Source organism: Olea europaea, chromosome 8 (genome assembly GCF_002742605.1).
Source record: "Olea europaea var. sylvestris chromosome 8, O_europaea_v1, whole genome shotgun sequence".
Classification (NCBI taxonomy): domain Eukaryota; kingdom Viridiplantae; phylum Streptophyta; class Magnoliopsida; order Lamiales; family Oleaceae; genus Olea; species Olea europaea.
Window position 1 is genome coordinate 3317826 of NC_036244.1, and position 16418 is coordinate 3334243.

A 16418-nucleotide genomic window follows, 5' to 3' on the forward strand; every position below is an offset into this window, starting at 1 on the left:
TCAATGAGGATGTTCCAGAATTTAGTCCTTTCACAGTGTTCAGACATGAAAACCCGCAAATAAAGTTCACCTGAAGAGCCCTTTGGAAATTTTGAATGGTTTGGTCTATCTCTCCATAAGATATCTACCTTTTTGAATTCAGGGAATCCTAAATAACAAGTTGGGAATATTAACACAACTGTGAGGGTTCCTACTACATGGCACCATTTGTTTGTTATATTTTCTATAACAGTATAACAAAAAAAGGAATTAAGAAGAAAAATTAAAGGACCTCTCTACAATACCTTGTACTTTCTCTTTCTAATTTCTAAAATCTTCCATGTTCAAGATTTTCCACAACAAAAAAACTATATGACATAGAATTTCAAGTCAATCAAATATGTTTTTTGTACACGTTACTCCAAACTCCAAGATATATCCCAAGCAGGATGGACAGCTAGCTACCTAGCCTAGGAAGCATTTTCATAAATTAAAAATCTGGACAATGATTTAATAAGTGTTAGTTTGTCTCAGTCCTAAATGTATCCCGGCAAAACTATTTCAAAAGACATAAATAGATACATGCGGTTTCTAAATTTGTCCATCACTTTCTGGAAGAGATTCTACTGCCAGTTTCCTTCTAATTTGTTATAAATTTCTAAATACAGGGGAAATAGTCGAACTGAGAAACCAATGAATGTGGAATGTGTCTTTCAAAGTTTTCCCACCCTTCCTGTTCACATTTTGCAATCAAGGACATTGCAGGTGCACCTTTTCTAGCCACAAACTTAAAAATTCCACTAAACAAAAATCCTTTGAGGTAGTAAACATGCAAACCTATTACAATAAAGGAAGTCATTCATTAATTAATCAAAGCATAATATACAAATCATAGATGGAACAGACGACATCAGAAGCAAAAAAGAAAAAATTCACTTGTTTGACAGAGCAAAACTCTTTTAAGTACAAACCTTTTATAACAGTTTTTAGGAGGACCGGTATAACCACATCACGAAGAGAATCCAGTTCTACATTCAAATTACTGGCACTTTCAGTTAATGCAACTGTGATACAGTTTTTTGTGCCAGTTCCATATTGCAGGTCAGCTTCAGAACAGTCCCTGCCAATTGAGCGCCAAGATCAGAAGTATGTCATAGGCTAAAACAACAAAAATTATTAGATAATTAAAGGACTGCTGTCAAGCAACTCTTAAAAGACTTGTTCTCTATTTTTCTTCATAATTTAAATTTCTCCACTCGGTATATGAAACACTTGCAGCAACCAATACAGATAGGCTTTTTTTGAGAAGCATCTTACTTGCTTACTATCTGCAAGTTTGGAAGATGCAATTTTGATTTCACTCTAGCAGCATCATACTTCATATAAAGAGCATCAATAACAGTACGCAACTTCAGCCTTTTCTTCTTTGTGACTTCCTGAAAGATCAGAAATACTTGAGAATGCAATTCATGGACAACAAAGTAGAATGTATGTGATAAAAATGAAGCACCTTGTCTATGTGAAAATGACAAACCCTCTGACTAATGTAGGGCTGGGAGGACAAGCTAGTGTAGACGGAAGAAATAAGAGATCACATTACAAATTCAAACAATACTTGATGAATATGAATACCAAAAATATTAATATAGAGGGCTCCAAAAATAGAATGGACAAAACTCACTATATCACTACTTCTGAGACTATATCAGAGAACAGCACTCTCTCCAAATGATCCTTGACTTCTAATGCTCCATACTCAAATCCATTCGCCCATCTTCCAAGTCTTCTGGACAAAAAAAGTGATGCACTTTTATCACCAGTGCTCTTCTTTACTCCACATTCCAAGACTTTCTGCATGGTTAAATTGGAATAGGCAAAATTTTGTCAGGCATTCTCAACAAAAAACTAAAGATAAACGTAGTTAGTCAACTCTGAATTCTCCAAGCACTCAATGAAGTATCAGCAAACATATATGCATAAAGAAGCTCATGAAATTATGTTAAGTGATCAATGGAGCATTAGGCCTACATAATGTACTTGCACAATGCAAAAAACAGAAGTATAGCCACGGTTGTGCGGAAGGGGGAGAGAGAACCTTTAGAGATAACAGAGGTGACGGTTCAAATGCACTGACTGGTTGATCCAAAGCACTGTATGAAGCCTCTGAAATGGCACAAGCTGCCAATGTACCAACAGGGTGGCCACCCAGCAAATTACAAGCATAAACCCTCTCATTTGAGGCGTCAAGAGCATCACTATGGGGAGTAGAAAAGTTATCAGAAACATAGGAGAACTGAACAATTTGATTCCCATAAGCATTTCTAACAGTTCCATCATATGCAGTGACTAAATCACGCATGAAAAACATAAGCCTACGAGTTATAGTCCCGGAAACATCAGCATGGCCACTAAAAGAACTATCACGTGTTGTCAATGAATGTGCAAAGCACTCCAAAGGATTTAAGCCCATTCGGAAAGAATTTGCAACCACAGTACATGGGATATATGACTCAGAACATTCTTGGATTCCATGGGATTTCTGAACAGCAGAATGGTTCTTATGGTTGTTCCATGAAGCACAAGAGAGCTGATCAGAGATTCGAAATGATAATGAAACCAAAGAATGTTGCAAACCTAGGCACATGCTATGTTGGACTAATTTTAGCACGTTCCCTTTGCTACCAGCATTCAACATTGCCAGAAATGAATTATCATTGCTTCCATATTGATAAACCAAGTTCTGAATATCCCGAAAAACTTGCTTGAAAGCAGAAATAGAGGTTTGACTAAGTGCTGCTGACTTCTGCTGTGCAATAGACAAGTATTTCTTTCCAAAATTCACTGCATTTTCATTCTCTTCAGAGCTTTCAACAAGGNCTCTGAAATCAATCACTTTTCTATACATCCTTGTACTTTCATCCTAAGAGGTTAGCCAAAATATTAATTACTAGGAAATATAAGAGAGTAGAAAAAAGCAATAGAATTTACTGTTGTCATGAGGAGAGTTAAAATTCACTTACCAGAGTTATACGGTGGCCGAATTCTCTCACGCGATGACTATTTGGAGTCACAAGCAAAGAGTTGAGAAAGATTGAATTTCTCCTTCTGAGAACTGCTTCAAGAATCATTGGGGAGACATCTTTCAAAATGCTATAAACCTTAAAAATTAATATGAAAAGAAGACTATACATCACAATGAGGGAAACAAATACTCTGTTATACAAAAAGCAGAAACAACTTGCAAAATACGGAGAAATTTGATGCTAAACATTTAATTGGTTAATTCACGAGTACGAAGTGGCTGTCAGGTAAAATTGCATGTAGGACAATGCTCAATTGGTTCGTTCAAACATGCCTCTCAGTACAAAAACACCAAATGTAGTGAGATGCATGGAGTGCTGATATTCATGCAAATGTCAAGCCGTCAAACTTTAGCTGGGATTCCCAGTTTCATCACGAACGTCGCCACATTACAACAAATTTCAGACATGACATATATTGATTGGTCCTAGCAATCAGGGAATTGATATATCCACCTTCAGAAAAGAAACAAAAATAACCATGATTTGAGCATCAACAGGATGATGTTGACATGGCCAAGAAGGCCACTAGTGCGAAAGCAGAAAAGAAATTTTTGAAACGGGATAAAGTTGAAAAACTCAAAAATTTGCAGGGAATAATTTGATTATAATAAATTGGTTCTTTGAAAATTGTACAAAGTGTTTGTTGATATAGGCAAAATAATTCCCTAAGTTCATCAATATAGGAAACTAAACTAAAATCCTGAAATGAAAAACAAATAAAATCATTAAAAGGAAACAAAACCCTAATCTAAGTAAGAACTAAATTCTATCATATTATACATATTTATAATAGAATTATCTTGCACTCATCTCCGAGTTTGGTTGAAGAAGAGAACTTTAGTCAATTTGGAGGAAAACCTCAAAAAGTTGCATCATGTTGTGAGGATTCGAGCTTAGCTGGGACTCGAGAAAAATCTCTAGCCACATGTTGCTGTTTTCTGAATTCATTGAAACGACCAACATTCGTAGTGGTCAAATTTGCAATTTTTTGTCAGCAGCATCTTCGTACCTATCCATCCTTCGTTTCAGATTCTAGACCGAGATTAATATTTTAAAATCCTCCAATTGTCATCATGGGGATGCGTACCACAACGATCATAGGTAACCATCAGTCAAGGACAGACCTTGCTCTGGTACCAATCTTGGTGTAGAAGTGGAATTGAAATTCTTGAAACATGAATAAAGTTAAAAACTCGAAAAAATATGAAAAGATTAATTTGATTATAATGAATTGGTTATTTCAAAAGTTACAAAGCCTTTAGGCAAAATAATTCCCTAATCTTACCAATGCAAGGAAAATATACTAAAACCCTAAAAAGGAAACAAAATCCTAATCTAAATAATAACTAACTTCTATCCTATTTAAAATAGGACTATCCTACATCAGCCACCATATAAGAAAGATATAGAAAAGATCCATGTCTTCTAGAGTAAGGCCTAAATGGTTATTAGAAATACAGGGGTAGAAAGTCAGGCAGGAGGGATAAGTTCCTTTTTTTTTTTTTTTGAATTTTATTAATTGAAAGAAAAATTATAAAGACAGAGGTAGAATAGTTCTGGATTAGCAATACCACAGGTTGATCAATAAAAGAGAGATTCAAAAACATGAAGAAAGATCAGTTCTTTGAGATCCTTACTTTCATCGAACAAGAACAGATATAGAAGGTCCATTTCTCTAATGCCTTTCTAGACATTCCTGAATGTGCTGAATATTAAGAAATGTAATCAGGAAGACATTGAAAAATTTCTAGGATATCATAAAAGTAGGAAATAAAGCCAAGTTAGAGAACAAGGATTCTTCAGCTACAAGAATTTGAAATAAAAATTAATCAATCAAAGATCTTCCTCTAATCCGAAGCTCTCATACTTATGTAGAGAACATGAAATCAAACCATCCTCAGCAAATGAGATAGAAAGATAGCTATCATACAAAATTTTATTATTCTTTTCAATCCAAATATACCATGTGTCAGCCACATAGCACACCTACAAAGAATAAATGCTACTGCAGAAATCCCATAAATTGATAAGAAAGTTTTCATTGGGATGCAGTACAAAAAAAATTATTGCACTCAGCAAAACATCAGTCCTAAACGAGTAATTCAACTTTAACAGCTAAAGAAAAAGGAAAAGATTGATATGCGTTCCATTGATACTTCATGGGACTTGTCAACTTACAAGGAGCTTAATTCTATTAAGAAGCTATGTCTACCTGCTACTAGTAACTTAAAATAATCGCTACAAGAAAATAATTATTACAGAAATTAACTATTAATGTTCTTTGCACATACAATTTAATGTAAAATTTTTCTATAATTTATGAATGAGACTTAACATAATCCTTCATCTACTAGTTTATAGGCATGTGATTCAATATTTTCTTTCATCTCCTACTCATCTTAGACGAAAACTACATTGAAAGAATACTCCAGAAGTTTTTGATAATGAGACATACAGGGGTCAGCCAAAGAGTGAGATCATATAGCCAACTAACTGAAAATATTACAAGCAGCCCTAACTATTTGATTTGTATAAATTATCATACTCTTTGACCATTCACTGCCACACAATTCTCGCCCATATTGATGACACAAGGATATGTTGATTAAATATTCTTAAGTATAACTAAAATAAGTTCAATGAAGAAGTTTTATCTCTATTCAAACTTGATCATTATAACTTCCCTGACTATGTTGAAGACAAAACATCGGAATTGCAGTCTCATTGACAAATTCTACAAGGATAGCACACCTTTTGTTTGTTTGCAAATATCAATTATCATAGAAATAAATATCTAACCCTAATACCAATATTTAGCAGTTGTGCTCCCATTTTAGTTGAATTCACATTCCTTACTTTTGATGCTGATAGATTTTGCCACAAAAGGAAAAATGGATTAAAAGAAATTATAACTATGCAACCTAAGAAGAAATAACATTCCTGTACTTATCTTATTATTGATCATGAAGTGTCTAGACTTACCTCTTGGATAAAACATAGGATTATAAGACTTAACTAATTAGAACAAATCAGGATCCACCGGTTGGATCCTACAAGATCAACACTGATGGATGCTTCAAGGATGGAATTTGCTAGTGGTGGAAGCATTATTTGGGACCAAGATGGACATCGTGTTAGGGCTTTCTCGTCGTCATATGGAGACTGCCTTACTCTGGAAGCTGAGCTACAGGCCATCTTGGATGGAATTTTACTTGCTCGACAACTTGGATTATCAGACATTTGGGTATAGGCAGACTTGTCGTGGATGACTTGCTCTCAAGAGTTTGTTTTTATATATTTGGCAGGAAAATCCAAACCCCCATCAGTCTTTCCTGGTGGAGCATGTAATTGTGTTTTGCTTAAAACAAGTAAATAAATAAAACCTTGTCCCCATATAAATCAACAACAAAAAAAAAAAAATTAACATTCTACCTTAGGACTTCATCGATCAAAAATTTCAGCATTCACCCCATAAAATTATGGAATTCCACATTCATGTTGTCGTAAAAATTATGTGATTTCAGCGTTCACATACTTGACATTCAATTGATTATATCAATGTAGCAGGTGCTTTTCGGAGAAAGTACATCATAGCTTAAGAGGCAACCTTAGGGTAAAGGAATTCATTGTGGCAGCTTCAAAGTCATAGAAAACAGAAAAACTATAATACACAGCAATGAACAAACTTAAAGAATGTAAAAACAAAAAGTGCACTTGCTGAAATGTAGGGATCATAATACAAATAAACAAACAGGAGATAAGAATGAACAATACATCCACTCAACTAGAAACGGCAATGGAAATGATACCTGGGCATGTGATAGAACTCTTATGTTTGATTGTGAGGAACTCTCTTCTGGGTTTGTTTCTTGAGGGATGCAATCCCAATAGTCAGAAGCCAAAACTTTTCCTGAGCCATTATTTATGAACTTCTCATTGACCTCTGCAACAATTGCCGTCTTCGCAAACATGTCTTTGGAAGATACTTTAAATTTCATTGGTGGATAACGGTCTCTTAGTCTTCCCTGTTTTCCGTATGGAATATAAGTTTGGTAACACACGCAGTAAAAGCACATTAATTGCCAAAGGAACTTACAGTACAGTATTTGCAATTCCTAGGCTGATGATGACTAGACGAGGAATCAGCTTTCTGCTGCATGCATAAACAAAAGAAAAGTATTAACATTTTGTAAAGAATTGGAAAAAAATATATATATATTTAATAAATGAATGTCATTTAGTGCATCATTTTTAGTGGCATACAATAATCTGAAAAATAGTTTCACACATTGATAAAGAAACAGTGGACAGGAGTACAATAATTTCCATTACCAGCCTTCCAAGTTGATTGTGATGGGCAGAACTAAAAATTCAGATGGAGCAGATGAAAGTCCACTTCTTCGTATGAACAATACCAGAAGAGAAAGCTCTCAATTCCACACAATGATATCCAATTTACGTCTATTGAGTGAATCCAACAATACTTAGAAACCATCTTCCCTTGGACATATTCTTATTCTTATTAACTAATCTGATAGCTCAAACAAAATAAGAAATTTACAGAGCCCCCCATGTACCTCAAACCTTCCAAATATTGTTAGTATGTGGAGTGAGTTCTTGTGCCCTATAAACTGAGCAAGCCTGATTCTTCCAAATGGATATTAACAGTCAATTGATAGAAATGCCAAAGTCTTGACATCTCTCATACATTAAAACACAAAAATGGTCCAAAGTAACCATGAGCAGATGCACCCTTAATGATGAAGAACTAGCACTATTAACCCGACTTGATCACTTAAACATGAGACAGCTTATGCAGACTAACATGCAGGAGGGTCACAGTTGAGGAATATCAAAAGGTTGGAATAGATCAAATGCAAAATAAAATGTGTTTATTATGTGATGCAATAAAAAATTTTGACCCAGTTTCGGTCAGCTGTATCTGAATTGGATGAAAAATACAAGATTTTTAAGCAAAAACAGGCCTTAAACAGAATTCACTGGGTAAAACTCTTGAGCTCAATGGGTTTTTGGCCAAATTTCGACATTAAGGCAGTAGAATAGGAATTCTTTCATTTTGGTAGATATTATGTGCTCGTTTATTCAAATTACTTAATTTATTCTTTTGTTATAAAATATTATAATTCAATGTTTAATTTAAAGGAGTTTTATTTAATCATATATAGTTCCTAGAGTTTGTTTTGGTCTAGAACATTAGTTACAGTATTTCTTGTGTATATAGGGAATCAGGATTTCAGTGTAACTTGGTTGTTTATTGAATAAAATTGAAGTCTTTGAAGTTTCTTCCATATCACTTCAATTCAGTATCAGTATAAAGTTTGAACCTACAAATCTGTTGATCAAAATCAATCCTCAATGTCTGCTTAGAATTAACGAGATTCTAACTTCAATGAGATCTCAATTTACAGTTGAATAAATATGATTGTTAATTGGTCAATTCTCGGTATTCCATTGGGAATTGCCGAGCTTCGATTCGTGCTCTTCTCCTATTTCTCACTTCTTGCTGCGTCATATGTATTACACAATAAGAGAGAGAGAGAGAGAGAGAAATTTTTCTTGCCACTTCAGCAACCTTAATTTCAGTATATGAGAATGTGGTACCTGACCTTGACCTTATAGTGCCTAAGAAATTTACATCCCGGACAGATTTTATTAAGAATCTGTGCAACTTCTGACATGAAGTATGGATTGAGAATTGTATATGGCAAGTTGATCAACCCAAAATGACCTGAAAAATAAGGAAATAAAATGTGACAAGCTTCAAAGCAAAGCATTTGGTTAGGAGGGGAGAGAGAGGGAGATGGAGATGGATATCATAAAGTGGCATGTTAATCCTTAAGCTCAGAAGGTACCTTCACACTCTCTATTACGTTTAGCACCACATGTAAGGCATTCATTTGAATTCGGGTTGGGCAGTCCCAATGCAGGGTCTGACACTTCATTGACTGCTCCGACGACGATGGCTGATATCTTGCTCTAGAAATGCAGTGCAAAATTAACATTGAGTTCATTAACATGGCTCTCCATCTCACAACAACAACAACAACAACAACAATAATAATAATTCAAGGGGTAGTATAATCATCACATGCATAAAAGTGGAGCAGGATTTCAAAAAATCAGGGGACAGAATATGCAGCAAAGAGATAAAATTACAGTGGGTGTACACGCCTGAAAAGGATTCATTGAAGAACAGACCCACTATATTAACTATGACTTTGCCAATGTAGCCTAGAATACTGGATCTCAAGATTGGACGACCTTCTTAATTACTTTTACCAAATTGACTATTTAACTACAGTCTTCCATGAGATAAATTCCACTGGCTTTAAGACAGACTCTTTCACAAGCACAAGGAAATAGGCTGTTACTTAAAAAATCCCGGTTTTTAGAGCATTAATAATAAAAAGAACAAAAAAATAAACACAACTAAAGACACTGGAATGGGCCCCATTCTCAACCAAGTTTAGAAATACCTACACACTTGTTGAATGGTTTCACAAAATGGCAGAATGAGTAAACAGCATATGCACTGGTGTGTCAACAAAGACAACAAATACTTACTGCATCTTCCTCGGATAAAATATTGAAAATGATTCCCTTTAGACGACTTGATGTAACTTGCTGATCCACATTCACGTCATTATCCATTGAAGTTAAGTAATACTGCCCATGTAAAGAAATAGGCTCAATCCATAAATTGAACAAGAGAACTAATTAAAATGAATACATGAACCAGTAACTCCCATTGGATACAGTAAAAATGAGAATTGGGCATTTGTTCAAAGGATAACTTAAAATGTAAAAGTAAAGATAGACTTATCATGTCTTGAATTCTTTTCAGATGGAACATGCATTTTGCGCCATGAGTAATTACACAGCAAAGGGAAACTCATCCGCAATACTGGATGCAACATTATGCAATATTGAACAAGTTGATCGTGGAAACTTACGAGACATATGGATGCCAAACTTGAAATTAAACTTGAAATACCCATGAAAAAATGGTCTAGGCAATTCAACGTTTTAGGTTACAGAGAATCTCAAGAGCTGATGGGTGCTAGCCAAGCGACAAAAGTTGTTGGAGGCATTGCATTGTAGACTAAAGTTGCCACCGGAAAGAATTATATGAGCAGTGACTTTAAATATTGATGTTTACAAACTTGAAATAATTTCCCAAACCAGCCCCAAGTTCATGCATATCTTTATAAGAAAATTAATCTGGGCGGTCAAGATACAGATAAAGATAGAATTATAATTATAATTATAATTATAATAGAATTTTATAAATAGATTTTAATTTGAATTATAAATATTTTAAATTTTAATTAAATTAGGTCAGTTCAAGTATTTCGATAAAGTTTTAGTTTGTTAGAAGTTCTTGATTTTAATTCCTTCTAGTTTCTTGCTCTATAAATAAAGGGTTTATTCGATGCAATTCACAACCTGATTATATGAATAAAAATTGATTTTTCTTTGCCCTTAAATCTTCTCTTCTTTACCCCCTTTCTTTTCTTATTCGCTAACAAAACCAATTGCCGCCTTTCTCTTCTGCTTGTAACCAGCACACTTCCATCTCGTCAACTACCCAAATGCCACCATGCCAACAACACGTCCTTGCTGCCAGCAGCTCGACATCGTTGGCATACCTCTCAAATGCTCAAACATCCTGCCATTGTTGAATTCTCTATTTCGGCATCGGTTTTTGTCTTTGCCTCTATTTTTTGCCTTAAGTGTAAGATACAGTGATTAAATGATGTTATTATTAAAATAAAAAATTAAAAAAAAAAAGTGAAAAAAGAAATAAACGAATTTTTTTAAATTAGTTACACGACCTGTGATCTGTTCACAGAACCTACCGCTCAGGAGTATTCAATTATAGCTTTCCACTATAGCTATGCCAATTTGAAAATCATGATCGGGACACTGTTTGGCTTTTTTGAGTCTCATGATGTATCAATTTCTTTCATGTTGAACACGTATTTTTATTTCAGCGTTCAAGTCAGTCTATTTTAAATAAATAAATAAATAATTGCATCAAATTGCTAATTGCTTTATTTTCACAATAAAATAAAATGTTTTAGCATGATTATCAAAAGTTAAGAGTCTAATTGTTAACAAATTTTAAAAATAAAATAAAATTCTTTGACCTTCGTTGTCTTTTAATGAACTCCTATCTTTACTTGAACAAACAGAGACTTTGCTTCTATGCTTTAAAACAAAAGCATCACATTCTACCCCAAAAAATTTCTCAAAATTTGGCAATGATAAGTCAGGTGTTGTACATAACTTGAGTTTAATAAGTTGGAAATTCGTACCTAGCGTGTTCTCCTGCAAAAACCTACATTTCTTTGAGCAATCAATAACAGAGGCCATAATAGAACTAAATCCCTAAACGAAACGACGATAAAAAGTAATTAAGCCATGAAAATTTTGCACTTTTAGCCTATGATGCTCAGAATCGAGTATGGTTGTTGGGTACGAGTACGCATCTAAGCGTCAAATCTTTTATTTTCTAAAATGTAGGATATGAGACATGGATAAAAAAAGTCCAAATTTCGAACATGGATAAATGGATATCTTTCAAGCTTCAATTTTTTTACTAACCCAAAATGTCATTTAGAATAGACCAATAGTATTGATGCTTTATTACACTGTCTTTTATGAGATGACTCGTAGACCTTATATAAGAGAGATTTCAATAATGGCAGATCTATTCACTCTATCAATAACCGAGCCGCCCAGTATTGGCCATAATTTACAAGAACATTCTTCAGTTTAATTGGTCACAAAGGAAATGAGCATAGAATAAGGGGTTAAGACAAAAAAAAAATAGAATTTTGGGGTTTAATTTTCAATTATGGGAAGTTTAACTTGATTGTAATTTGAACTTAGTGAAGCACTATATGGAATCTATATTCATTTATACAAACAAAATCTTATATAGAGAGGGAAAGAAGGAAAAAAAGTAGAAAAGGGAAAGAAAGAAGCAAAACGGTGAAGTGTTCGATTAAAATTTTGAGGATCCAACAGATATACCGTACCTATGCCCATGTCATGTCCGACACAATATTCCAACCGTTTCGAAAAGTCCAAGCATCAAAGCTTCTCATACGATGCGGGGGGTTGCCCAATCTCGAATTACCTTAACCTTACATTCATCAACTTGGATACCATCAGCTTTGACAATAAATCCCAGGAATAAAAGCTGAATTGCCGTAAAATTGTATTTCTTTATATTGACATACAACTTGTTAGTTCTCAAAGCCGTGAGAACATCTTAAAGATGTAACAAGTGGTCTTCATCACATTGACTTTAGGTAAGAATATCGTTGAAGTAAACTAATACGAGTTTTCCGGGTTGAAGGACTTGATTTAACCGCATAAAGGTACTTAGAACATTAGATAACCCAAAAGGCATCACAAGCCATTCATATAAGCCATCCTTTGTTTTGAATGTTGTTTTCCATTCATCTCCTGATCGAATACGTATATGATTCGATTTTTGTAGTAGTTGATATATTCTATATAATGGTTCACTTTATTCCCTAGAAGAAGATGTCACATGCCTCTCATGTAGCTCATTTATTTTGGCGTGGGAATTGAAATTTTTTAACAAGAATAAAGTTAAAGAAATAGAAACTATGAAGGAGAATAATTTTATTGTATCGAATAGATGATTGAAAAATGTATAAAACCTTAGTGTATATAGGCAAAATTATTCCCTAACCTTACTGATATAAGGAAGTAAAATCCTAAAAAGAATGAGAACTAAAATCATAATATAAAAGAAAGAGGAAATCATATTCTAATCAATAAAGATTAGAAAACCTATTCTAAATGAGAAAGAAAACGAAATTTTATTCTAAATAACAAAGAAAAAGAAAAATTAATCCTATTTGGAATAGGATTGTCCTACATCATACTCTCTTGCCTGAAAAATTCGTTCTCGAGTTTGCTTTAGAAAAGAAAATCAATCAATCAGGGAAAAAAAATATTCAAAAATCTCTACCACATCACATATCGAATAGATATCCATCTCTTTATCGACTTTGCTCATCTTCTCATTCTTAAGGATACTTTCTATGTGACGATCCTTTACAAACGATGTTTTATTCAATCTCTCATTTTTAAATCCCTTTTGTGCACATATAAATACTAAAATAATAAATTCATTATGCTTCTCATCTTCTTCTTCTTTTTTTTCTTTTTCTTTTTTTTTTCTTCAGTTGATGTCATCTTCAATGCTACAATTCTTTTACTATATTCCTTGTGCGCAATTTTTTAGGCTTCAAATCATAGAGAATGTAAACGAAATTTTTATTCTTAATTTGACAAGCCTCGCCTTCGATTCCTTCGTGATTGGAAAGTTCAATTCCCTTTTCTTCTTAATCAGAGTGCAGCTCAATCTTGGAAAATTCAATTACAATTTATTCGTAATATTTTTCATCCTTATGCTTGTTTTCATTGCCAATATTCATATATAAAGGATTAACATGTTTCCTGATTTTCAACTTACACGTGCTTTTCTGACATCCTGCTCTTGAATGATATCTTTTTTAACCTCATCATATACCTCATAAATTTTTTGTTCTCTGTTACACTAGTATTAGTGAATTGCTCATCAATTGACACCCAAATAATCTTCTTATCGTACCACCAAAATAAATACACGTTACATCGATCTATGTAAGTGGCATCTACATCATAGTACAATGGTTGTCCCCAAAGTATAGGACAATCATCCATATTTACCACATTACACAATCACATCTTTGTAGTACTTTCCAATAGAAAGTGAATATTTATATACCTCCATATTTTGAATTTCTTGCCTCTTTTTAACCAGTGGAACTTGATAGCAAGGTTAACTAGTAGAATTTGATAGCAACATGAGTATTTTTCAGTTTTCAAATGTCAAACTTTTACAAATGCTTTGGATACCGTGTTGTCACTACTCCCAGATCTATTATTACGTTGCATAGTTTGTTGTTGATGGTTCATCATGTTCTAAAAATCTTGTCACCCTAGTAGATTTTCACACGATCCTTTGAACTTAGTTGGGACTCAAGGAAACTCTCTAACCACTTGTTGCCGTGTTTTAGGCTTGTTGAAGCAGCCAACATTCATGGCAGTTAAAGTCTAAACATATCCATCAGTCGTTCCAAATTCTGGACCAAGGTTGGTTTTGCAATCTACCAATCATTGTCGCAAGGATACATACAACTACCACCATAAATAACCATCAGCCAAGGGGAAACCTTGCTCTGATACCAATTTTGGTGCGAAAGTAGATTTGAAATTCTTGAAACAAGAATAAAGTTTAAAAATATTAAAAAAAAAAACCTAGGAACTATGTAGAGAATAATTATATTATATTAAATAGATGTTTGGAAAGTGTACAAAGATTTTGTATATCTACGAAAAATTATTCCCTAACTTTACTGATATAAGGAAACTAAATAAAATTCTAAAAGGAAAGAAAACTAAAATCCTAATCTGAAAGAAACAATAAAGATTAGAAATCATATTCTAAATCTAAATAACAAAGAAAAACCAATCCTATTCCAAATAGGATTGTCCCACATCAAAATTATTCAGTCGAAATTTCATTGTCAACAAAAATGTAATCTCAACAATATTAACACTTCAATGGAAAACTCAATTTCCAGAGATGGACAAGAAAAAAAAAATGCCACAGAAATTGAATATATAAGGAATCAAGTTGAATTTTCTTTTGCAAATAGTTCATTAACACATAACCGATAGACTTAGAAGAAGAAAAGACAGTATCTACGCACATTGCAAAATCCATAGATTTTCAATGTCATGCAAAAGCAATTACATATATATACGAAGATTCTTCCTTTTCTCCACATGAAAAACGGGGATTACATTTACTCATGCAACATGATCGGCTAAAAAAGGGACAGTCCCGCAATAAAAAATAAAAATTGAAAGGAAATAAAAAATCACGCGATCATCTAACACTATTAACCTGCATTGATAATCAAGCACTCACAATCTCAAACAGATTCAAAAACAAAAACCCATAATCAAGCTTTTCTAAAACAAGCAATCAAAAAATAAAAAAATCTACTCACCTCGAATTCACAGGATAATCCTCCCCCTTCTGCGCTCTTCCTATCTCTCTCTCTCTCTCTCTCTTCCTCTTCCTCTTCCTCTTCCTCTATATATATGTTGTGTTTATGTTTAGAGAGAAAGCAATAGCGAGTTTTGGATTGATGGAGCGGAGCAAAGCAGAGCAACGCGCAGAGGAGGTACAGTGGCTTAAGGAGTGAAGAAGGAATAAATATATAAATAAATAAATGGGTGAAGGCAAAATTGTAATAATTGCAAAACCCGAGGCAAAAAATACCAGGGACGACTCGATTCTCGAGAGTGGGGTGTAATTGCTATTTAACCGTCGAAAAAGGGTAAATGCAAAAGCGACATAACAATCACAGAAGGTTGGATTCTGTCAGGTTCTTACCCTTTCTTTTCAGTTTAATTACACTACTGCCCTGTCAAAAACTGAACTTTGGATAACCAGAAAGTGAAGGCTTTTTCCTGATTTTTGCTTAAAGTAGTAGGCCACACACAATATCGATTTTTATTTAGTTATTTATATTAAAATAAAAATATTATTATTCATTTTTTTTTTAAGCCGATACATTACATGAATCAAAGTAATAGATTCATGAAATCGTGTTACATGTATAAAAGTATAATTGTTAAGTTGTGATTAAAGCACTTGCAAGGTAGTAAATATTTAATTTGTTCATTTGTTTGTATATGATATGATGTAATTAATGATCGAGCACATTAATTCCTTTTTGTATAAATTATTTGATTCAATACAGACGAATTCGATATGTTGCTTAACATTTTAACACATTTTAAAGTTATTATGGCTTTAAGAATGACGCTACATGTACATCAGGGTGTTCATACCAATATCCACTGATATTGATATGGAATGTACAAGTAGCATATTCTTAGATTTTAATGGACATAAATATAGTTATTTCTGATACAATTAAGTTATTAAGAGCTAACTATTACAATCTTGAAATCTTTGTTTTAGAAGTTTAAAAGTCAAAGTGCTCACCAATGCGACGTTTCTTCGTACAGATAAACATGTCTTATATGTCATCTGAAGAATTAAATTTATTTGTATAAAACTCAATAATTTGTACAAATATATTAATGCTCCAATAATTAATTACATAACAAAGGCAATCAAAAATTGATAATTTAGGCAATAGGCATAGACTATCTACCATTATATGAATCTACAACGCTGATTTATGTTTCGACTATTTCCATTTTCCG

The 16418-nt window shown here is 33.5% G+C and overlaps 1 protein-coding gene across 1 annotated transcript in view; it reads right to left on the reverse strand.

Moving 5' to 3' along the window:
• The window catches only part of LOC111398178 (DNA-directed RNA polymerase IV subunit 1-like), a 16007-nt gene extending 574 nt beyond the window's left edge, over nt 1–15433 (reverse strand). Inside the window, exons 1-13 of the mRNA XM_023025111.1 lie at nt 15188–15433; nt 9648–9749; nt 8936–9059; nt 8690–8811; nt 7159–7215; nt 6872–7087; nt 3000–3137; nt 2075–2899; nt 1661–1830; nt 1490–1544; nt 1297–1415; nt 951–1099; nt 4–148 (exon numbers count right to left, since the gene is read on the reverse strand). Coding sequence (XP_022880879.1) covers nt 4–148; nt 951–1099; nt 1297–1415; nt 1490–1544; nt 1661–1830; nt 2075–2899; nt 3000–3137; nt 6872–7087; nt 7159–7215; nt 8690–8811; nt 8936–9059; nt 9648–9734 — 2207 coding nt within the window. The 5' untranslated portion in view covers nt 9735–9749; nt 15188–15433. The remainder of the gene's footprint in view (nt 1–3; nt 149–950; nt 1100–1296; nt 1416–1489; nt 1545–1660; nt 1831–2074; nt 2900–2999; nt 3138–6871; nt 7088–7158; nt 7216–8689; nt 8812–8935; nt 9060–9647; nt 9750–15187) is intronic.
• Between the last annotated feature and the right edge of the window lie 985 nt (nt 15434–16418).